Source organism: Talpa occidentalis, unplaced genomic scaffold (genome assembly GCF_014898055.3).
Source record: "Talpa occidentalis isolate TD23 unplaced genomic scaffold, MPIMG_talOcc4v2.1 talOcc4.5, whole genome shotgun sequence".
NCBI lineage: Eukaryota > Metazoa > Chordata > Mammalia > Eulipotyphla > Talpidae > Talpa > Talpa occidentalis.
The window spans coordinates 83,813,676-83,839,270 of record NW_023604861.1 but is presented as its reverse complement, the minus strand read 5'-3'; the positions used below and the strand labels follow the sequence as shown (position 1 = coordinate 83,839,270).

Below are 25,595 nucleotides of genomic sequence, written 5' to 3'. Positions count from 1 at the left end.
AAATCTAAGTGAACTTGATTTTAGCAATGACTTTTTAGATACAGCACCAAAAAAACAGAATACTTTAAAGAAAAAATTAATTTGTACATCATTAAAATGAAAAACCCTGCCGTAGAATCTGTTAGGATAATGCAAAGACAAACAACACACTGGAAGAAAATATTTCCAAGATGTGTATCTGAGAAAGGATTTATATCCAAAATATGCAAAGAATGGATAAAACTCAACAATTGCAAAACAACCCAACAGAAAAATGAGTAAAAGATATGAACACACACTTCAATAAGGATTGGTAAGAGAACTGCAATTTAAAACAAGATACCACTACACAGCTATTACCATAGCTAAAAGCCAGAACACTGGAGCAAAAGTGAATCTCATTCATTGCTGCTGCTCATGCAAAATGGTACAGCCATTTTAGAAGATAGTTTCTCAGTTTCTTAAAAGTCTAAGTATAGATAGGCTTACATGTAATGTACCAAGCATGCTTGATGGCTTTACTTAAGGGAGTTAAGATTTAACCCACACAGTAACTTACACATGAATGTTTAGACGAATTTTATTCATAATTGCCAAAACTTGGAAGCTAGCAGGATGTTCTTTGTTAGCTGAATGGATAAATATTTCAGACAGTGAAATATCATTCAATGATGAAAATGAGAATTCTCAAGCCTTGGAAAGACTTGGAAGAACCTTACATGTAAATTGCTAGATAAAGGAACTATGTGAAAAGACTACAAATGATGTGATCCCAAGTATATGACATTTTGAAAAAGGCCAAGTCATGGAGAATGTAAACAGATGAATGATTGCCAGAATTTGGGGGCTGAATGTGGGAAAGAAGAATACATAGATTTTTAAGGTAGTGAGACTATTCTATATGATTCTGTAATGGCAAATACATGACATTATGTGTGTGTCAGTATCCATGGAACTGTACAGCACAAAGTAAACCCTAATGCAAACTATAGTTTAATTAATAATAAAATATCATTATTGGTTTATCAGTTGTAACAAGTATGTCACACTAATGCAAGATGTCTTAATAGGGGATATAGTGAGAGGGGGCAAAGAGGGAAACAGTACTAGCAAGGGCCCACTTTCTGCACAACTTTTACTTAAAACTAAATTTCAAACATGATGTTGATAAAAAGAAAACTCTTAGTAAAATGGAATCCAAAGACGTAAGTGCAGGAGTGTCTATTGAGAAATAGTTCCTGTAAGTACACATAGTTAATGCCTTTATTAAAGTATGTAAGTACATTAAAAAGGTGAAAATATAAAGGAGGGTATGAGAGAGACATTAGGAGTTAGAATTGATAATACACAATGACTGGTTATGAAGGAAAGAACAGAACCCAGTATGTTCTTAGGTTTTTGCATTGAACGGAACTGAACAGGTGGAGTGAGGATTATGATTAGTCTAGTCCTGGACTTAGGCAGTGAAGGCAGTTTCTCCATTTGGTGAAGCAAAATAATAGGTTGTCTTTCAGACACAAAAATAGAAAAAACTCCAAAGTGCTTCTGAAAAAAAGAAAAATTAATGAAGTCTGTGCTATTACTTAATATTCCTACCTCTGTTACTTTGTGGATATATGTGAGATATCGCCAAGCATAAAATTTTGACTTGCTCATACTGGAATCCTGAATGATTTTTGTGGTTTCTTGTTTTACAGGATGCCAGACATGCAGCTGAAGAGGAGATTTATACCAACTTAAACCAGAAGATTGATCAGTTTCTACAGCTAGCTGACTATGACTGGATGACAGGAGAGTTGGGCAACAAAGCTAGTGATTACCTAGTAGACCTCATTGCCTTTCTACGGAGCACCTTTGCTGTATTCACACACCTTCCTGTAAGTGACAGTTATTATTACTTGCTCATCATATAGAAAAAAATGTTCCCCTAAAATCTAGTTTGATGATAGACACTTTTTGTTTCTGCTTTAACTAGATAGGAAGCTAGTTATAAAATATAATAGCTCACACTGTAATCATCATCTCTTAACAAAATTTAAAGGCCTCTTCCATTATTTTTTCATTGACGACATTTTTATTTTGAAAATGGTCCTTTATAACTTGTCTACTTTTATTCCTCCTAACTTCAAATACATAGTGAATGCCTTCGTAGAAATAGGAGGAAAACTTAGGTGTTAGATATTCTCTTGGTTTTAGAATTTCCATTCAATTTTTTATAACCCCAAATATAATGTGTCTGTTTTTCTGCTTATTTTCTTGAGCATATTAATCTGTAATTTTAAAGTCATTATTTACTGATACCAGTGCGTACTTCACACCTGTATTGGTAGATTTGATCCTGATATTTTTTTCCTTGGTGTTATCTGTTACATCATACAGTCTCTTTCTACTACTGTTTGATTGATGTTAAACACTGTGTTTAAAATGTGTAGAAATTCAGGTTATGTCTTCTACCAAAATTAGTTAACCTTTTCCTTACTAAGTAGGTAGAAGGGCTGGTAAATTTTGATTTGAACTCCATCACTGTAATCCAATCATGAACAGATCTGAGTCAAGCTTGGGCTGCAGTTGTAGTGCACAGTTGGTATGCCCTGGGTGCAAGGATGTGGTTATTTAGAGTTTTTAATTATATTCTGGCATGCCATTGTCTCTTTAACACCAAAAAGATGATGGAAATTTCCAGTTTTCATAGAAATCTTATCTCTTCAGCTTCATGCCTTCAATTTTAGAATTTTGCAAATATGTTGTGAAGGACAGTACTTAGATCATCATTTGTCACCAAGAAAAAAGTGGTTGGAGATTGTCAATGTCAATTTATCACTTCCTCAAATCTTTCAACTCTTGTGAGATTCTCATGGATTCTCTTACTAGTGATTTGTTTCCTCTGAACTGCTGTGAGAATGAAGGAAATCTCTCTTGGCTTTTCAGGGGTTTTGACTGAGACCCTTATTTGCCTCAGCCTCAACTGTGTAGCTTTAGAATTTGGAAATTGTCTTAAGGAGAAAACTGACACTCAAATCTATAATTTTGGCACTTAAACCCCATGGAAACTACAAAAAAACCCCAAACACTATTTTTTTTACCCCACCCTAGTAGCTACTTTCTGCCTCAGGCAAACCTAGATGTTCAGTCTGTTCCTATGTCTGGGTTTGGTTAATATCCCCAGAGATAGCTCAGCTCCTTGGCTCACCTTTAAAAGGTCTGCACTCTCTGAAGTTTTATTCCCTTTAGTGTTCATTGCTTTAGTTGATTTCTTCACAGCCTTCTGGTGTCTTTTAATGTATGTTTTCTCTAAGCTTTTTACAGTTTTTCCTAGTTCTTAGTGGGAGGATTGGCATGCAGAAAATTAGTTCATTTAATTTAGCTTCATACCAGAACAATATGAAAGTAACACAAAAAAGAAAACTACAAACTAATCTCACAGTTATGCATAAAAAATAAGACAAATAAAATTTTAGCAAGTCAATTACAAAATATTTAAGACAGTAACTTAACATTATTATGTAGGTTTTATTTTAAGAAATGCAAGGATGATTTGGTAATTAAAAATATATTAATATAATTTATTGCATTGCTAGGTGAAGGAGATAAAGTATATGATCATCCTTATATATTCTTGAGAGACATTGTATAACATCTAGCCTGTGTCCTTGATTAAAAAAATTACTATAATGCAAGCAATATAGTATTTCAATGACATGATGAAGAACATCTATATAAAATTGAGCAGCAACCATAGATTTAATAGTGAACACTAAAAACACTTAATTAACATTAACATCAGAAGTACAGTGAAGCTGCTTCTCACTGTTGCTTTAGAAGTTCTATCAAATGAGTTAAGAAAAAGAATTAAATTATAAATATTGTAATAAACTATGCATATTATCATTATTCATAGCTGTTATTGCATAATGGATGGCCTAAGAAAATAAATAAACATTTAGGAGCAGTAAAATTTTGTTGGTTAGAGAGTCTACTTAGGAAACAAATCAACTTCTCTTATGATAGCTATGTTTTATTGAAAATATATTGCCATAAAATGCTCTGTTCATTATAGGACATAAGATATAAGATTTATATGGATTTATTAAATAAGTAATATGTAGGATCAATGTCAAAAACATGTCTCAGTGTAATTTAAGAGACTTCGTTATGCACATATATATATACAATCTTCTAGAATGGGAATATTTTACATTGTAGAGAGTTTTTCAAAATTAATATAGTCACAATGAATATCAATTAAGTAATTCTTTCATCAAGTGAATAATTCTAAAATTTATTTGTAAACAAAAATTGACATTTAGAAATAGTACTGTGAATTAAACTTTTGTTCGTCTAATTCAAAGTATATGCTTTGTCCATCTGTAAAGTTGTGACCTTTCATACAGGGCTGCAGATAAGTTACAGAATTGTTTATTTTGAGCTGCCATTGCTACCTAAGTGTTGCAACCTCTCACTGTGAATTTAGTCGATCCTACCACTCAGAACCACTTTACCACTTACTATTTATTGTAGAGTTCAGTTTCACAGCCCTAGAAATCCTCAGTATTTCTTCTACAAATGTCATATTTCTGTCTTGTCTAAGAGAGATCTCTTTCCGAAGCCACACTTTCTAAAGTAGTTGTATCTACCAACTTCTATGTTCTTTAGAATCAAGCTAGTATGATTTATAAAGCTACCCCTTCTTCTGGTTGTCCACAGACAGCAAAATAGATCACCCAGGATTTGAGTTTATATCTCCTATTCCTGCTAGATAACTTCTTTATGGAACCCAGTATTAGTAAACTGTATGAGCAAAACAGCTCTAAGATTTGCTCTTGTGCATTATTAGCAAAAGATGAGAGAGAAGGGAACATTTTCTGGGAAAGAACCAAAATAATTTGTCTTTTAATTAATATTTTTTTATGTTTGAAATTCTCTCCCAAGAGTGAGTCTCTTTCAAATAGGGATTAAATTATAGGAAATATATATATATATATATATATATATATATATATATATACACATACATACATATATATGGAAAGATCTGTAAAGAAAAAGGCATCTCTACTGTCTTGTTCTCTTACATTTTGAAATTTCCAGGTCTATGGCCATACCACCATGAATGTGCCTGATCTCATCTGAAATTTCCATTTTTTCTTTGTTCTCAGGGATGTCCTGTCACCACATCAGCAACATAGCCAAAGGGATAAGTGAACCTTTTGGAAAGAGAAAGAGGGAGAGAGGGAGAGAGAGGGAGAGCATGAGCATGTCCTAGATTACACTCCATTAGACAATTAATCATTGCAGGGAAGAATATTGATATTTGCAACTATTTTCCCCTTGAAATGTTGGTGACTAAAGTGCTATGCCTATTTTCATGAGGCATCCAGAAATGATTTAATAATAAGGCTTTCCACAGAGATTTAAAATGTTGCTATGTTTTTTGAGTTAACAGATGAGGTAAGTCCACAGCATTTTTTTCAGGCTCCAGTTGTATAATTTACAGTTGCATGCACAGCTTCCTATTTTGCATGCTCCACATAAGAGCATACTTTTGCAAATTTATACTTGTTATCCTGATAATTATCTTTCAGAAATGTTTTAGAGAGAGGAAATGCTGTCTCAAGTAGCAGACCTAGAGGAGGGAATCCTGAATTTGTATGCTCTGTCTGCTGTTAATGTTAATTTATATGACTTGGGGCAAAATCTCTCCTTGTTTGCCTTAGCTCCTTTGTCTAAAAATACAGTGATAGCTATCCTGGGCTTACCCTTCCTGAAAAGTTAGTTGATGGACTTTCTTTAAGGGAAAGTTATTTTCTACATACAAGTTCCTACAATTCTTCCTACATAAAGCTCTTTTTAAAGCTGACATTCTTTTATCATTCCATTTAATCCTGTGAACTGCTGTCATCATAGACTAACCAAAAGATTCTGCTTTTGTAGAAACTGTCAGTGCCTCGCATTAAGCCCAAAATCTCTGTGACCACCAAGACTTTCCATAATGTGACCCCAACTTTTTGTCTTTATCTTCCACTCTCAATTTTCTATATGCCCAGGATAATCCTCCCAAGTACCTTCCAGCTTCCAGATGTTTTATTTGTGTTAAGTGTAATCCCAATTAATGAAGAGTCAAAATCCCTCAGTCAGAACTATAGTTACTACATTTTAGTAATAAGAACATGAACTCAGGGAAGTTATGTACTTGAAAGGTACAGAAAATTGGTGGCGGGCCATTTAATGAAATTAATGTGACTTGAATGCTTTTCCATTATACTATCCCATTATACCTTTTCCATTATACCATCCTACCTCCTAGAAATTTCAAGGCTATAGGAGTGTGACATCTGTGAGTAGAGACTCTGTTTTAGTCATATTTATCTCTATGTGCAGTACAGCACCTTACATGAAACAGTACACAAGAGAGTTTAGAGAGTTAACTTGTTTTGAATAAGTGAATTCATACTGTCACAGGGCAGGGAGAGGGGCAGCCCAAACCCCACAAACCTGCCTATTCTAAATGGGTTTTGCCATCTGCCGCATCAACACAAAACATGAGACTTTAATGGAAAGGAACTTTAATACAACTAGGAAATAATACAGGAAAGGCAAAGAATCTAGTTTCTAAATCAAGCACCCAAAGTTACCCATCCCCTCATGGGTAAAACTCCATCCAAATGGGATTGGCCCAGAGCAAGGCCCCAAAGCCTGCCACAAGTCTAAAGCATCTTCCAGTGGGGAACCACAGAAAAGGGTCAGAAACAACCAGACAAGCCCGGAAGGAAAAGAGCAAAATCAAAATCAAGATAAAAGCTGCCATTGTCACCTCCCCACGGGTCTTACCCACATCTGTGTCACCCTGTCCATGACCAAAAGACAAGCACAGTTTCTTCACGTGTCTCTAGGCTCCATGCGCCTTCTCCAGGTCTCTTTCTGGCTCTCCATCCTGCTTTCTTCCTTCCTCAGTCTCCTCTGCAGCTTCTTCTCTCCCTGCTCAGCTCCACCATCCCTTGGGTGGGGCAGGGAACCTGGAACCTCCCCCTTTCCTGGGGACCACCCTGTTACAATACCAGGGGATTGAAAGTCATTTTGGATCATGTATTCCATCAAAAGCAATAACTTATTTATTAAGAAGAAAAGTCATAAACATTCTAAAAAAAGGACCAAATGTTTGGGTAACAATTTTAAATTGACCTTTCAACTTCCATATATTCTGAAGTTTCCCGAAATAACAAAAATCATTGTTTTTCAAGTGACAGAATTTTAATTATAAAATTACCTTGGCTTGGTGTATCACTTTATAATAGTCACTTCTTTTCTATATTGTCATTATTTCATTTGACTTTTTAGATAACCATCATGAAATATATTGACAGATATTATTTCCCCCCCTCCCTTGACAGATATAGAAGCTGAGGCCTCGAATGGTCTTGCTCAAGTTCAGAAAATATATAAGTAGAGGGGGTAAATTCTCTGAGTCATGCTTTTTCTACTCTGTAAAACTGTCTCTTAATATTTAATAATAGCTACTATCTTTAGAATACATGCCGTGGATCAAGTACTAGGTTAAGCATGTTTATGTGAATTTCTTGCATGGCATAAATGAGACTATGTATGTTTGTCACGTATATTCAGAGATAGATGTTTCTCTGTGTGTGTATATATTGTCACATATGTCTATGTATGCATTTACTTACATATATTTTCACTTATTCCTTACAATAAGTTTGCAAAAAAGTCTCATTTTACTGAAAAAAGTAAAGCATAGAGAGGTTTACCAAATGTGTAAAAACTACTCATTTAGACAAAATGGATCTGAGGTGTGAACTGCTTCCCATTAGGTTATACTATTATATCTTTAAGCTATGCATGAGGTGCTCTTAGCTATGTGTCATTCATTTAAATGCCATTTCCTCTATAAGTCTTACTCAGTATTTCTTTGTTAGTGTGCTATTAAATTTTAGTCATGTGACCAGAACAACACTCAGTAGGAAGGTAAATCGTGGTAATGGGCCTGTAAAATGGAAACTTTGGGAATGAGAAAGAAACCAGTGAGAGTACCCTATTGCTAACCCTACCTACTTCCTTTATGTGATACTTCATATGGATTTTCTTATCTAGTGCTAGTAATGAGCCTCAAAATCAGTCAAATCTGTGGTTTTCTTTGAAACAAAATGAGGAAGTTTCAGGTATCCTCAGTGAATAGAGGCATCAGAACCTTCAGGATATCAACCAAATTTTTCTTCAAATTAATAAATCCCATTGTCCAAGGAATTTTTTCTCTTTCTTCATATGGAAAATGAAGGTTTTGCTAATGACTCTTCTCCTTACTGAGAAGCCGATTATGTTTCATATTTCTATTCTGTTAACATTATGACTGAGCTATGTAGAGTACTTTGAAATCAACAAATTAGCTCCTTAGTGTGGCATTGGAATTGTGAGTTTAGTTAATCACTTAAATCCTTCAGAAGTTTTGTATTTCTTCAGAGATAATTTTCTGCGTTGACTGATCACTTAGCACTTTCCCCCCATAAACTACTATTACCAACAGCCACAATCATGCTTTCTGTGATATTCATCTTTGGATTTTTTTCACTATTTAATTATGAAGCAAAAGATTAAGAAGATTTAATTGTAAATACTAAGAGTCATTAGAAGTCATAGCTTCTAAATCTGGTTTTTGGTAATGAGTTAAGGTCAAAAATGAGGATAATTGAGAACTTTTAAAGGACTCCAAAATCCTTTAACTCTCCATGTCTGATATGCTGTTTAAGAGTCAGAAATACCAATGAGAACATCTTGGATACTACCATATCTGTCATCTTGAAATCTTGAATATGGTCATAAAATAGAGAGTGACCGTTGTGATTGTCTCATTGGTGCTGGGTAGTGTAATGCAGGGTATTTTCCAAGGATGAAAAAATTAACTCAACTTTGCTTATAAGGGTAAATAATTAAAAATAACCATAGCTGTATAATAACAGGTAAATGGCTATATAAACTTTAAGTACTGTTATTCAATGAACTACTATTCATTTATTAAAATAAAGTTTATGAATATTAATAATATATTTATAATACACTATTAAATGAAAAACAATGAAAATTTTATAAACATAATGATTATGAATATGTAAAATCTCTAAAACAAATTAAGTAGTGGGGAAAAGTTTGGCATGAAATATGTTAAATGTAAATGTAAATGGCATGAAATATGTTAAATGTAAATAATTGTGTGACATCCTATTTTTCTTCAAATCTGTCAGTATTTTCATAGTTTTTGTCTTGGCATTCAAAATATATTTAAGTATTTCCTTTAATAAAAATACTCTACCAGATTTGTCTTTGCTCAAAAATTATAATAGTGAAAGAAAAAATAATCTCCATTTTTAGGTTCTTTGTATTCCAGTCTCCTTCATTAAGCTCATTTCAGTCTTCAAAGGAATCTTTTTTTAGAGATTAAATTTAGGTATACATAGTTAAATCATTGCTCAAGAGCATACAAGTAATATGTGGTAGAGCAGAGATTTACATTGACAACATGTTGAAGCCCATGTTCTCTTTTGTGTGGTTGTTTCTTCTTAAGTTGGAAGACTAAAAGATATCAGGAATATATAGGAATGCTATAGAATTGAATGATCCTAGTAACATTTTAGGTCAGGCAACTGAGGAGCATGATCAGCTACAATAAATTAGGTCAGGTACAATAAGTCATTAACTGTGGACAGCTGAGAGTGTGTGGTCGTTGTAAAGGAGAGCACCAAGTCAAGAGTGTAAGGCAGTTTCTCTTCATGGGCCAACTTACTTCCATATATGTATTGCAAAAACACTCCCTCTGTTCAGAGACTTTTAATGACTCCCATTCCTTCTAAGCGTAACTCTTATCCATGTAATATATTTACTGTAATTCCTCTATATAAAACTTTGACTTTAGTCAAGTTTATTTACTTATTGTTCCCAAACATAGTATAGTTAATTCTGGCTGTAGACTTTTGTTCATGGTTTTCTTTCTCCTTTTAACTCTCTTTTAAAATCTCCCTTGCCCTTAAAATACAGTTTTCTCCTACAGTCTTTCAGGACTAGATTCCTTCTTCCCCAGGAGTCATATTCCAAGTCATATTCCAAGTCATATTCCAATCATATTCTTGTGATTACACCAAGATTAAGAAACAGAGCATTACCCATTTCCTAGAAGACCCTTCTAGCCTTTCCTTCTCATTTCTTTACCCTTCTCCCTAGGGCTCAAAATCATATTCCAAGGGTTTGATTTTCCTGTGACCTGCTACGTGTTTTTATTAGCTTCATTTTCTGTTTGAAACTTCAGCTATATTGTTTTAAATTATTAACTTTTCTTTTTATCCCCTTTATCATAAATCAAGTTCCAAGTTTTTTGAAGGAAAATATGTTAGACTTATAACATGTCCAACACCGAGTAGGTGTGCGGAAATGTCAACATGATTCAGGACTTGTCTAACAGGCATCATGCGTGGAACAGTAATGTCCAACTTAGATAACTGCCACCACATGACATCTATCTCATAACAGTTCTTTTTTTAAAAATTTATTTTACTTTACAATTCCATTTTATTGATAAGAAAGTTGGGAAATTACTAAAAAGGTACTTACGATCCTAAGGAAGAAAATACTGCTTCCAGGGAATAGTGCAGATAGGTCATTTAAACTACGTTTGTACTTCCTTGCAATGGAAAATTTAAGCTTGCTGATTGGTACCATGATACTCCAGCTTATCTATTGCATATATGTGGAGTGAGGAGTTCATGGTCACGTGAACAGGAATCTGTCCATGCCACTGTGCTGCTCTGATTTCATGGTGGTTTATAGCCACAGTTTTAATATGGCTTAGTAAGTGCTTGAACTTCTCCAAACAAGTAACACATTATTGGAAATCAGGCACAGTGCCCCTGGGGACTCTTCCCACTCTGAATTAGCAAGTGTGAGTTGTTGCTCTCTAGCTCCTAGGTTGTAGGTGAAGATCCAAGATCTTAAGGAAAAAAACACCTTCTTAAATGGTTACAGTCAAGTACACACACACACACACACACACACACACAGAGCAAAAAAAAAAAATAAATAAAAGTTTTTTGTCTTGAAACGATTCCCTGAATGCATCGTGTTATATTTTTCAAAGTCTTTCCCAAAGAACATCTTGTTATTTTATTTTTTTCATGTAGGATGATTTGATTGCCTTTATATTATTCTGGAGAATGAAAGATTTACTATCTTTAACTGTTGAAATCTGGAGACTTTTGTCAACACTTAGTGACTGTCACTAAGCAAGGAATTTTTATGTTGTGTTTGCATATGTGTTTCATTTAGGTGAACTGAGTTTTTGTTTTTATTTTGTTATTGTTTATTTTATTTGTCTTGTTATTATCTTGTTGACTACATTTCTGTTGTAAAATCCACACAGTGCTCTCTGTAACTCATTGTTTTAGTTGAGGCCCTTGTAAAAATGTGTTTTTTAAGTATCCCATCCTTTAGGGGGAAAAAACACCACCTTCATGTGCTCTTTGTTAATGAGAGAATAATAAACATATAGAAAAGTGAATAAATGATAGTTTGATGAATTTTCCCACACTAGATATACCAGTGTGATTACACCAAGATTAAGAAACAGAGCATTACCCATTTCCTAGAAGACCCTTCTAGCCTTTCCTTCTCATTTCTTTACCCTTCTCCCTAGGGCTCAAAATCACATCAGTGAGAGTCATCCATTGCTTAGAAGTATTTTGATTATTCCATTTTTATATGATATTGGATATTTGATTGTTTCCAGTTTTTAGTTACTAGAAATAGCATTGCTTTGAAACTTATTGTGTATGTATTCTGGTGAACATATTACTTTTGAGTACCTATTTGTGTGGAATTGTTGTGTTATAAGGTATGAAAATATCGAGCATCCTGCAAACAATTGTCCGAAGGGTTATATTAAACTATATATTTTTACCCATTGTATGTGAGAGTTCTGGTCACTTCATGTCATGGCTGAAATTTGGGTTTATCTGTCCTGGTCATTAAATCCTTCCATTGGCTATATATTGGTATTACATCAATGATTTGATTTCCTTTTTTTCTGAGAACTGATGAAACTTAGCAACATTTCATATGCTTATTGACAATTTGAATATACCCCTTTGTGAGTATCTGTTCTAGTGTCTTACCCATTTTTTTTTTCAAGAAAACCCACTGTAGTATGTACACATGTTGATTTTTAAGTCATGCTAAGGCACCAGTGACTTCGTTCATCTTTGTTTTGCAAATATTAATACAAGTAAAATGTCATCAGGGCAATGTCAACATATTGAAAAAGGAAAATTAATATCTTACTGTTAGGATAAAAACTATTTTGACCTCGTGAATTCTTTTAGTGGGTCTGAAGGAGCTCCAGTGCAAATTACACTTTGAGAACTGCTTTTTGGTGATGAGTCCTTTACAAGATGTATGTGTTGTAAATATTTTCTCCTAGTTTGTGGCTTGTCCTTTCACTCTCTGAATCTTAATGGGACTTTGATGATCTTAATTACCCTTTGAGAAATATACATTTATTTTCTAATATAATTTTCAAAATTAACTGTTTTTTTCTTCCCTAAGAAATTGAAGTATCACTTACAGCTCACATTATTCTTTTCCTGCTCCGCTTCTCTTTGCTTCACCATGATTCCCAGTCTTCCCGTTTTCTTCACTAGTGAATGAGGCTGTCAGTCCTGTAGTATTGAGTGCGTGATCTCTACAGGTCTGCATTCTTTAATTATATGTATTCAGTGTACTTTATGATTCAAACATTGCAGGTAACTTGAGCTTTCATGATATGAACTGCTATGTCAGAGAGGAAAAGGGGAAGATTATACAATTAAATTTCAAATATTTACCTGAACTTAGCTTCCTCCAGATCACTGATGTTTTTTCATTAATGGCTGTAGATATCCAAAAGCTTTATTTCAGGAAGTGAATGTTCATTTCGATTGTCCTAAAACCACAAAACTTTAAATAATAGCAGTTCCTAACACATAGTAAGCATTTAATGAATGTTAGCAATAATATTTGTAGTGGATGATATTAAATGTTATATAATGATGTAGTAATTATTGTCATTAAAACTTAAAAATCATTATATAATATATGCAAGAGGCATTCATTATTTTGAGATTATTGAAGGAATGGTGTGGCTATGCTGCCTTGTAGGAAGTAAAGGAAATATATGTCAGTTCCTGAGGGGACATAATTGTGATCTTTCTTTAGGATTTTCCTTTCCTTTACCAGTGGTCCATGGGGATCCTTCCAGTGTTTTTTGTTTTTCTCTTTACCTTCCTGGTGGAACCTGACTCCCCAGTGTAGGGCAGGGACTGAGTCTAATGAGCCTAAGCTTCATAGCATGTCAAGTTTCAATGGTAATGCTTAAAGCTCCAGTCCTACTTCAGTTCTGATGTTAGCTCATGGCCCAGTCTACTGGAAATGATTTGGCTACGATGACCCCTAACCATACTTATCGTGTGCTGTTGAGGGAATATTTCTAGGCCAGTACAATTGTCTTGCTGATGCTCACTGTAGAAAACCACAAGGAGGGCCTTCCCTGGTGGCTCAGGCAGTTGAGCGCCATGCTATGAAGCTGTCCGCAGCCTCTGCAGTGCCGGTTTGATCCTGGCCCGCTGGCGAGGGTCCCACATGGTGAGCAGAACTCTCCTGTCACGCTTGCTGCTCCCCTCAGCAGTGTATTTCGTCATCGTCAGTCTGCCTGTTCTGTTCCCTGCTCTGTCTCTGGTGAATCCTCTTACCCTCCCACGAATCTGGCCTGTACCCTGGTTCTTGTATAAATAAATAAATCTTTAAAAAAAAAAAAGAAAGAAAGAAAACCACAAGGAATGTCCATGACCTTCTGCTTGATTCAGTGATTTCCTTTCATTCTGTTGTATTGCTTTTGATTAAAAACCACAATGACTAAACTACCAGACCACATTTATTTATGGATAACTCAAAAATATTTAATTGTCTCATGACTCACCTTGACTCTCTGTTGCTCTGAGTTAACATGTAACCCCTCTCACAATTTCATTCCTTTTCTTTTTTTAATATGCAAAAGGCATGTGATTAACTTTTAATGTGTCTATATCTTCTCAAGTAGGTGACCCCAGCCTTGCAGAGCCCTCTGGTAAACTTGCTAGGCTCTCTCTGAATCCATGAAACTTGAACAGGTATTTGGCTTAAGTGTTTCTTGTCCAAATGCCTGGAAGACACTGTGAAAAAAGCGATCTTATCCAAATACCAGAGTTTAAGGTCTTTTTCTTTTTCCCCTTTCCTTTAGATCTCTTTGCAATCCACTTTACCCTCTCTACATTATCAGAATGTGTGAACACTAAAGAGCCTGCCACAGTTTTCTGTAGTGTTGATTTTGTCTAATTATCATTTCTTCTGAAAGATAGTCCTTCAAATAGTTATAGGAAAAAAAAAACTATAACAGATTGCTGTATTCCTGATTCTTCCCATTAATTTGTTGCCTTTTACTTAGAGTAAAATTTGAATATCCGATGTTCTTCTGTTCCTTATTCTAGAAGTAGGAAAACCAAAGGCTGGAAAGAGTGGTTGTATGGAAGATAGACTAGTCCTGTTTTGAAAAGCTCTAACAAGTAGAAGTTAGAGAGAACTAAACTAAATAGAGTATGAACTAGTTAATTCATGGTCTGTATTGGAACAATGGATAGATAACTTTCTATGGGATGGCGTAAAGGCAATCCATGCAGAATACAGAGTGTTAGACTAGAACTTCCTACACTGAGCCTCCTGTGCTTCCTCCTCTGTGTGCTGAACCCATACATGAGGAGTAACTTGGTGTCTAACTTGACACAATGCTTTTCTAATGTTTAGAAGTCCCCCTATCCAGTAACTGTGAAAGTGTATTTGAAATTATACTAATAGTGAAAATAATTTTAGATCAACATCTGATTTTGAATTTTCACTTTCTATTTCTTGGATTACTCTTATGTTATTAAATACTTATGTTTAGTCCAACATAGTCATAGAACTTCATTGGGAGCAGTGTCTTCTAAAACTTCACTACACCTATTCTCCCCATATCACAGTGGCAAATGAAAGATAATGCTCTAAGACAAATTAGAAGGTGAAATGAGGAACATAAAAACCAAAGGTATGATTGATAATTTACGGCGCCAATGTTAATACTTCCAAAATCTTCACACTATGAGCTCAAGTTTATTTTCCTTATAAGCGTAGTATATGTGAAAGAATAGACTTGCAGTTATGTGCTTTTCTCTTAATTCACTGTCTGGCACTGCTGAATTTCATATCACTCTTTTTAACTTGAGAATATATGAAAAGTTGCTGATGATCTGCTGTTTCTCCTCAAAGCCCTTAGCCTTCTTCTAGATGCTACCATGACAATTAGAGTATCCTGTCCAAAACTGGGTAGATCTTATACTGAAGTGAATGCATTTGTGGTCAGCCTCTTGTCCAGATGTTCTAAGATAGCACTGTACTCATTATTTATAAAGACAATTTGGGCAGTTGACATTTGAATGTATTGATTTAATCGGATGTTCCAAACCCAGGTGAAATCGTTTTTATAGCATAATATGTAGTCATTTTTGCTAATTTTATGTCCTATTTTCATGTTTTATATAACATATTATTTAGTTGTTTAGATAGTATGTTTAACATTTAGTTAATTTATTCTGTGTTCCCATAATAAAATTGTTTTATTAATTGAGAGATGATAATAGATATCTAAAGTTTTCTCACACATGTTGTTTTAAGTATACCTCAAATGAGGATGAATGAAATAAACAAATTTTGAAAACATATTATTTACCTCTCTGTGAGCTATTGCTTATATCATCATGATTTGATTTTGGGCATAATCACCTAATTACATAATTTGAGTAGCAGTTCAGTAAATTAATAGAAAACATAGATTAAAATTTTGAATATCCAACAAGTTGATATCATATAATCTGGTAAAAGAGAAAGGAAAAGATAACCTTAACTATTCATTAGGTATTGCAAATACAGCAAAATAATCTTTGCTAATACAGCAACCTCTCTATTTTTATATGGCTATATCTAGCCTGATGTCCAACATGTCTGACACCACACAGATTAGAAAAAATGAATTCCAATGGAATTAGGTTAGTTATTCAAGCTTACTATAATTACTAATAGCAAAACCAAAAGACAAAGTAAAATTCAGGTCTCCTAGGTCTCCTTATTCCTAATCTAACACTCATACCGTATTGTGTCTTAGTTTCCTTTCAGCTATTATATGTGTGAACATATCACACATTTGTGCATGTATGCATAAGTATGTATGTGTGCATATATTTTTATGTGTGTATATTATAGATGATAGATAGATAGATAGATAGATAGATAGATAGATAGATAGATAGATAGATAGATAACAGAGTCTAAGTAAAAGGAAAATAACTGATTGGGTAATCCTTTTGCAATAAGCATTCAGTGTGATCTGGACATGGTCACTTCAAAACCATTTAACCTCTGTTTCCTCATATAAATATAGTAATTATGTTCAGCAGTCATTAAAAGATAGGATCGGTGTCCTATGAGTGATATAGATAAAGCACAATAAAAGTCCAAGAAGAAGTATTGTGAGTGAGGAAGTTTGGGAATGATTTTATAAAGAAAATGCTACCTGCAGTGGTTTTGAAGAGTATTTAGGAAAAGGTCCTTTAAGACAGAAGTAGCCCTAAAAAGAGGGTAATAAGTGCTGAAATCTTGGGATGTGCATGGGAAATAATGAATAGTTTAATTTTTCTGAATTTAGGATATATGAAGAAAAACAATAGGGAATACAAATTGAAAAAGGCAATTTTTGGGCCCAAAATGTGGAAGATCCCAGCTAGTAAGTGAAAGTAAAATCACTGGTAGGTTTTAAACAAGGAAATATTAAAATCATAGCTTTTTTCTGGAAAATTAATTTGACAGCAGGAAATTGGATTGGAGATGAAACAAATTAGAGAAAAACTAAATAGAGTTGGTTGCAGAAATTCCTCCTAAAACTTATAATTCAGATTAAAGAATATTTGAATTGAGAAAGAGTAAGAATTGCCAAGAAAAATATTATGGTGGTTTAATCAATATAAATGGATAATGATTGGATGTACACAACAAGGGAAGAATTATAGATGACTGAAATCATGAGCCAGGAGTTGGAAGGGCAATATAATCAATAAAATAGATAACCTTAAAAAAAAAAAGCAATTTTAGAAAGAGGTGGTGGATGAATTTAGACATTTGGACATGCCTGTTAGGTCACTTAATATGTATCATTCTTAGGATTGCAGTGTTATGCCTCCCACATTGTGTAACATATTTGGAGCAGAGCGACTTAAATGGCTCCTTTTACTTTTGAGATTTTTAATCTTTCAACTCTGAAAGATTTCAACTCCGAAAGGTTAATGGAGAGGTTATTTGCCTTGTACTTAATGCATGTTTCTGATATTGAGATTTCTTTAATGAGTTAACTCTGTGGGATGTGTGTATGTTCCATATTTTGTATGTTGTTAATGGTAGGTTATAGAAGAAGAAGCACTATCCTTTATCATTATGATTCGTTTATTTATTTATTTAATTGTTTATTTTGTATTTTTACTACCAAATGTGAGTTAGGATTTCAGATCAGAGTAGCACTCATTTTTTTTTTAAGAACTATGTTAAGTGCATGCAATTGTAAAATCAGAAAGGGTTAAGTAAAAATATAACCTTTATATTTCTGTGCCTGTGATTAAAACCCTTTGAGGTTGTATATACTAGCTGTTTGAAGTTACTTTACAAATATTGTTTAAGAACCTTTTTGTATTGGTATTATTTGACTCCTTTTTGAAGCAAGGAAATTGAAGCACAGAGACATTAAATAAGTTACCCCACAAGTAAGTGGCAGAGGTAGAATTTTTGCTGCCTCTAATGACTGAATAAAAGTATCATCAAGTTTTTACAGAACCCACATAGTGTTTCTTAATAGCTGATGTTTTAGACAATATGGTGGAAGTTAAATAAAATTAGGCTTTATAGGTGTGTCAAAAGAAAATTCTGGCCCATTGTTCAGTATTTGCTTATCTTGCTCCAAACATCCATGTAGCAAGCCTCTAAACTGGGATCTGAAATGTTAATGAAAAGAGTGTGCATTAAATGTCAGTTTAAGGTGATTTTCTGAAGATAAGGAAAAAGCATATACACTGAAAAAGCATATACATTGAAAAAGCATATACACTGAAAAAGCATATATACATATCTTAAAATAGAAACTGGTAGCTCAGGGCTCAACTTTCAGAATCACCATACTTTTCTCTCTAGATCAAGTTTTAATATATCTTCATAGCCTAATGCCTTAGATAATTTGGCAATAATTGAATTCTAGTTCAATTACATTTACTTTATATTATTCAATTGATTTTATTATTAAATGTGTAACTTTAGAATAATATGACCTATTAGAATTTGAGGTTCACTGCTTTCAATTACTTCAACAAATATTTATTGAGCATCTGTTAAGTGCTTAGTGATGGTAAAATCTCTCCCCTGAGGAAGAAGATAGTATAATGATTTGGAGCATTGCTGATACATTTGATATCTAACTATCCTAAAGATACACTTCAGGAATAAGTCAGTACTGAAATAAGCTGATATCAGTAAATAAAGAGACTTACTCCAGGTTTATTTCTTTACCTCACAAAAGATTTAACTAAAAGCACCACCCTGATCCTGTTTCTTTCCTTATAGCCACATAATAGCAAATCTTTAATCTATTGCCCAGTATTGGTAGAGATAATATGCAGCACAATTTGAATGAATAAGTTAGTTGTCAAAATAAATAAATGTTTAAAAATCATTGTGAAGTTGTTGGTCCATCATAGTTAAGGCTAAGATGTTAATTCTGGAAAAGTATGTGCAAAGTGGGATTTTCACACTAGGTCAAAGTACTTCAACAGCTTACAAATGATCTGTGGTCCTTCTAATACTCTAGGAAATTAAATTAAGCGGGCTGAACTGGCTGATCATTTTGATCTCTGTTATGATTTATGATAACAACATTCAATATCTGAGAAGATAGATTTAGTATCCCCATTTTACAGTGGAAGAATCTAAGATTCTTCTAGTTAAGTACCTTGTCCACATTTCCGTAGCCATGGATTGATTGGTTCCAAAATTGACCTCAAATCTGTGGCTCTAAAGTTTGTTCTCTAGACTGAGCAGTAGCAGGATAAGCATTGTTGGCAGTTCAGTTTCTTTGAATAGTTTAACTAAAATAGAAAAATTCATAATTTTTCTGCCTTTTAATTTCCCTTTAATCGAGTTTGTTTTCTTTCAGTGGACCTTGGTTGCTAGTAATATGTCTTCAATGAATTACAAACTTTTATTTTCCCTCTAATATGACTTTTCAGGTGCTAAAGAACTTGTAGAGGTTCTGTTTTCATTTACATCTTATTTTCCCTTTAAAATTTATCATAAAGAATCTTTAAGACTTGTAGGGAGAAATATTTATTCTACCTATTTACCTGTAAGCTAACAGCAACTTTATAGATGAGCAGATGCTGACTACATCAGCAGTTGATTTTTGCCTTCTTAGGAAACTCTGCTGGTTATAAGATGAAGAAATATAATCTTCTTAGTTATGTCATGTATCTTTAGTTATGTGTGTGTATTTTTAAAGCAGTCATGTTATAACATCCATACTCCATATTAATTTTCTCCTTTGAAATTGTTTTCTTGGAAAGCTTTATAATTTCCCTAAACGAATTCATTTAGTGCCCTTTGTAAATCATATTAGTTTGCAATTATTACCCTAGAGCATGTTATTCAATTTAATTATATCTGCATCCAAGAAATATTTGTTAAATATGCACAGAATGCAAGGTACCATGCTTAAGCAACCTCCATCTTGTTCCTCAATCTTGGCTCCAAGGCAAGACTTCTCAAGTTTGGCATTATTGACATTGTGGGCTGAATACTTTTTTTGGGGGGCTGTCCTGTATACTGAAGGATGTATAGCAGCTCCCCGGCCTCTACCCACTAGATGTGAATAATAGACCCTACCCAAAATTTGAGAACCAAAGTTATTTCCAAACATTGCTAAATGTACCCAGAAAGCAAAAGCTTTACTTTACTAGTGAGACTTGCTTTTTAATGTATGAATTACATACATTACCCGTTTGGGGTAAGGGCAGAAATAGTTCATTGAGGACAATTGGGTATTCATTGCACAAAAGTGCCAGAATATTTCCAGGTATCAAATTTAAACATTAGGATATATGATTCCCATGATGATCTTCAGAGAAGTTATTGGATTATTTTCAGTGTCAATGGAAACAAACCAAAACTAAAGGTAACTTTTTATTTTGTTTGCTTACCTTTTTAAGGAACTAAAGAAATGATTTTAGAAAACTCCAAGTTCAACATAAAAATTAAAATATCATGACAGCAAATTACAAAGTTTTACTTGATATCCTTAAATTTGGTTTCACCAACTTTTATTTAAAATGCATAAAAATGAAAATTTGAGAGTGCACTAAAAATTGATTGATTAAGCTGACTATTCACTGTTTTCCCTGAAACGCTCTCTGTAGTGAACATAAAAACCCAAAACAGAGACATGAGCTTCAACAACAAATGAAACTGTAGGAGTGACTTTAGCTCCAATCCATTATTGCAAAGACTGTTTTCTGTATTTTAACAAAATCTGAACAAAACCAAAGCTAGATTTCAAGGCTATTATCTATATTCCAAATTTCAACTAGGTTCTAGGTTTGCAAAGTAAGTGAGAAAATTCAGAAAGAACTATAACACTTACGTTGGAGCAAGGAGCATGAGGGATATGGTGGGCAATACCAAGGTGGGATTAATTTTTATACATAAGAGCCCAGAATTACAGAGGAGATGGGACTTGGAGTCACATTATACTTTATTTTTTTCAAACTGACTTACTACTGGAGAAATATCCTTCCATTTGTGCTCCTGGCTCTGAACTAGACAATGGCTAAAATTTAGGAGAACTACTCCTTGGAACTTGACATTGATTCAGAAAAAAAGGAGTCATCCAATTTGATAGGGAAGTGTTTGCAGTTTAGATCTCAACTCAATTTGCAGTTTAGATCTCAACTAGATTTACTCTTCTCCACCAACTTCTCCCCCCCTTTCCAGAGCATCTGAAGGCATGAACATTTTATAGCCAATTTCTAGCTTTCAGTCCATATTTTATAGTATGTTTTAAGAAGTGACTGAAAAGCAGAAGGAACCTAGCACACTAATGATTGTAAATAACCAGATAGTCAAATAACCTCTCTTCTGAGATAAATGACAAGCACAACTTAAGACCTGAATGTGGATGCTACCAAAGTCAATTAAGGGAACACAAAAGGCAAATGAAGAATATATTTTAAAGAAAGAATGTCTTCAGAAAACTGAAGAACACTTTATGAAAAATAATTCTCAACACTGTTAAGGAGATAAAAGTAACCTTAGACTCTATGATAAGAGATCAAAGATGAAATTTAAGAGATTAAGATCTAGATAAGAGGATACCAATGTAAGATTAAAAGAGAGCTGGCAGAGAGGAATGAGTAAAACTATCAAAATAATTAAAACCACATTAGATGCAGGGAAATGTAGAGTGGTTAATACAGCAGATGGACATAATGCCTTAAAGGAAATACTTGAGAAAACTCACACAAATTACAGGAGAAAGAGATACTAACAACTACAAGTGGAAATGTTATTGACACAAAAGGGAAAAAAATCTTTCCTGAAATAAAGACCTCTCAGGAAAAGGTAATAAAAACCTAGATTTCACCTGGTGACTTTAATGTGTTTTTTTTTTTTTTAAATCCCATATTTTTAAATTCCAAATATTTTTATAGTAAGAAAAAAGTAATGTACAAAGTTTTTAAAGCATAAGTTGGTCTTATACTGATTGACACAGAAGTCGATAATGGAATGGGATATTGTCAAAATAAACATACAGGAAAAATACCTAAAATAATATGACATTTACTTTGGGGTTGGGCAGAAGGTAGTTTCCTTGACAAAACTTTCAATGAAATTATCACCTGTGATAAATGGAAATCAGAAAATGTAGCAGATGAGTATGTGACAGTGGGCAAAGAATTTGGGAAACAAAATATAACCATTCTTTGTTTGCTAGTGACTTTTTTAAAAATTACAAAATAGAGGTAAGCTCAGGAAATAATTAAGCTATTTGTAAGCAGAGTAGAAAGTGCATAGGATAAATGATTTTCAGGCTTTTCTGCTTTCCCACCATTAGGATTCCCCTGCCTGATGGGGCACCTGCATTTGTTACACTGATATAAGTTGTGATGTTTACTTCTGTGGGGCAAGGGCAGCAGTACTGACATATTGGTCAAGAGAAGCAGAGGCAAGAGGGAGAACAGGAAAGAGAAGGGGAGAAAGACCGTGGAAAGCGACAGAGAGCACAGCAGAGTGAGGATTTGTCAGCCAGCCTCCTAGCCCCCTGGCACCCCTGCCTGCCATGTACCTCGTTGCTGCACTACATGTAAAAGCTCAATAAAAGCCTGAGAAAGCCACCAGGTCTCCAGGACTCTCCTTTACCTGCTCTGCTCTGCTCAAATCATAGAAAACCTGCTCTGTACCCTTCCTGGGTGGATCTAGAAATTCCAGAATTAAAAGCCAAAATATATAACTATTTCTCATTTTCAACTAATAAAAGTTATCACTAAAAAATTACTTGGATAGAAACCCATCATATGTGTCCTATCTAATGACTACATCAGTTAGAGTCAGTACAGTTTTAATTAAACTGTCACAGTTGATTAAAATGAATATTTAGTGAATCCTTTCATTTGGATAAATGGCTCAGGAGGAAAAAGAAAGAACTGAAGAGTGTGGATCTCCCACAGAAACTTACTCCCCTCATGGAACATGTAGTTAAGTCTAGAGTAAGAAGCATATCTCAGAAAGATATGTAGGTATGGCTACTGGTGTAATGAGACAACTATAATTAAATAAAAAAATAACTAAATTTTTGAGAGAGTTACACCACCAAATGAGGTAATAGGTTTGACTAAAAGAGACTGTGATCATAAAGTGTGTGCCCCCTACTTTCTATGAGCCTGAGGAAGCTTCTCATTCATCAAGGTAGTAGTTTTGGGACATATTCTATGACACCCTTATTTATAGATCCAGGGAGGATCAAGGAAAATCAGTGATCTCTTAAAGGACAGAGCTAGCAGCCTCAGAAAACAGTGAATTGAGAGAACAGAACCAGGACACAATGAAGGAATGTTCCCTATTCCCGGGACAAGCAGCCTTTACAACTTCTGCCCAGCAGAGTTTCAGAATTCACATGGATAAGCCACTACTGTGTTTCCCACTCTTCCCCTTTCCAAGTTGGAGATTTATTTCAGTTGTATTATTCCTGTTCTACAATTATTAGTTGCATGTTTAAGGGGTGGCTAACTTGTCTTTTTAGTTTATTGGTGTCCAGAGTAAAAGTGCCAAATAAAATCCATCTGGATTTTATTTATTTTTTGTTAATTAAATTTTTTCGTACATTTTGTAGTCCCCATAGTTCTCTCGATGCCCTATCACCTGTGTACCATCACCATATTCCCTTGTGTTCATTCCTCCCCCTTTTTGCCCCCCACCTTGCATCCTCCGCTGCTAAACAGAGTCTGTCACAAGATCCTGGACTTCACGAGTCTATTGCCATGATTGGTAGAACTTTGGGATTATTCCCCATGGGGACCAGGGTGTGTGTATTTTGTGTGCAGAAGGAAAAAGCAAATATTTGTGACCACTGGCATATTGTGGTATTATTATTTTCTCTTTATTTGCTGCCTCTCCCTATGAGTGAATTATAATTCTCCACCCAATGACATCAAGCTTGGCTGTGTGACTTCCTTGTCCAGTGAAAAGTGAACAGAAGAGATGGATGTCCAAGCGGAATCCTTAGCAAAGCATAGTATTTTTCTGCTGTCGCTGTCTTTCCTCTGCTATGAAGATAACATGTCCCAGAAAGAGGTCGATTTTGCATTCTGACCCGCAGCTGAAACATAGCATGAGTAAGAAATAAATCTTTGTATTTATAGGCCATAATGGTTTGGGTTAGTGAAGCATAACCTACCGTAAGTCATCTGACAAACTAATGCTGATCAAAGGTTTTGTATTCACCTCTAGGATCCCAAACATGATAAACCTCCAAAATCACCTAGAAATCACTTTTTCTCTGCACTTTATTAATGAAAGATATAGAGATAAAACTATTGTTGCTATTTGGCTCTGTTCCATATATACTATTGCCATACCTCACAGTTCTAAGATCCTACTTGCTTTGTCATAAGGTCAGAAATTTCACTGTTGCTGCCTGTCCTTCCACACTAGTGAAGTGAAGCAGTGTCTGCAGCAGTTTTATTCAACTGCCCTTTACATCGATTAATTGTGGCTACTGTATTCTGAATTTATCACACTTGGGATGCTGAGACAGTGAGTTATAATAAATGCCTGTGATTGTATACAGTAAACACACACACACACACGACAAACACACAGAAGGGCTTCCCAACATTTCAAATTATTGTCAGTACATTTGTAAAGTTTTCAGGAAACTTTTCAGACTTTAGTTATTGTTTCATTTTTACCTAAGAAGACCTTGCTTCTTTCCCCACTGCCTTTAAAAAAAAAAAAAAAAAAAAAAAAAACTACAACCTTAATGATTTGGCCACTAATCATAATATTCACTGTAGAAAACCAGTCTCCAATTTTTTTCCTTTGTGTAGGCTTGTTCTTTGATTTGTAAGCGTTTAGAACTCATTACCTAAGCTCGGGAGATTGGGGTAAAAGCTGCAGTTAGGATATTTGACTTCTTTAATTTACCTGAATATAGAGCAACCTTGAGGTTTATTAAAATCTTTTCTGATTTGAAAATGAGAAATACCTGTGTTTTATGAATCCTCCAAGGTTGCTATAGTAATTAACTAATTTTCTTAAAAGAAAGAAATATAAAAATCACAGCATATTCATATATCCTTTATAAAAACATTTTCACCAATTTAGTGACAGAAGAGTACTTATTATCAGGTTATTTCAGCCAATGCAGTGAACATGGTCTTAAATTAAGCAGGAGAAAAAGAACTGTCATAAAAGTTATATTGTAATTCAGTAATTGTGCGAATAGTTATCCTCTGCTAACCAAAGCATCTTGAATGAATGTAGTATGAACAGAGCTGGGCACTTACATTGAGTTAGCAAAATTTTAGAATTGAAGATTATATTCTTGGGTTTATCCTAAGTCTGTCAAACCAACCCAAAGGTTGGTAGCCAAGAAGTTGGCACACACAAAGTAACTAAGCAAAGCTAGGGAAGGTCATTAATTTATACGATTTAGCTGGTTGACACTGAGCACATCTGTTCCCTGAACAAGTGTTCTCTTAGCATATTAACATCCCTGCATAGAGGGCCTCTGTCCATGTTATGTGGACATGGCAGGGTTCTTTGTCTTCTTGTCATATTAGCTAACCACAGTTAAGCACTCCAACTGGAAAGTAATTTTTGGGGGTTGTATTTATAAAACTGTTTTTTTGTACAACTAGTAATTGGACAGTTAGATAAAC

At 34.3% G+C, this 25,595-nt stretch overlaps 1 protein-coding gene across 4 annotated transcripts in view; it reads left to right on the top strand.

Annotated features, from left to right (window-relative positions):
• Positions 1-25,595, top strand: part of EXOC6B (exocyst complex component 6B) — a 586,102-nt gene that overhangs the window by 343,469 nt on the left and 217,038 nt on the right. For all 4 annotated transcript variants that reach the window (XM_054701727.1, XM_054701728.1, XM_054701726.1 and 1 more), the window contains one exon: positions 1,677-1,856. In XM_054701727.1, the coding sequence (XP_054557702.1) occupies positions 1,677-1,856 (180 nt within the window). The remainder of the gene's footprint in view (positions 1-1,676; positions 1,857-25,595) is intronic.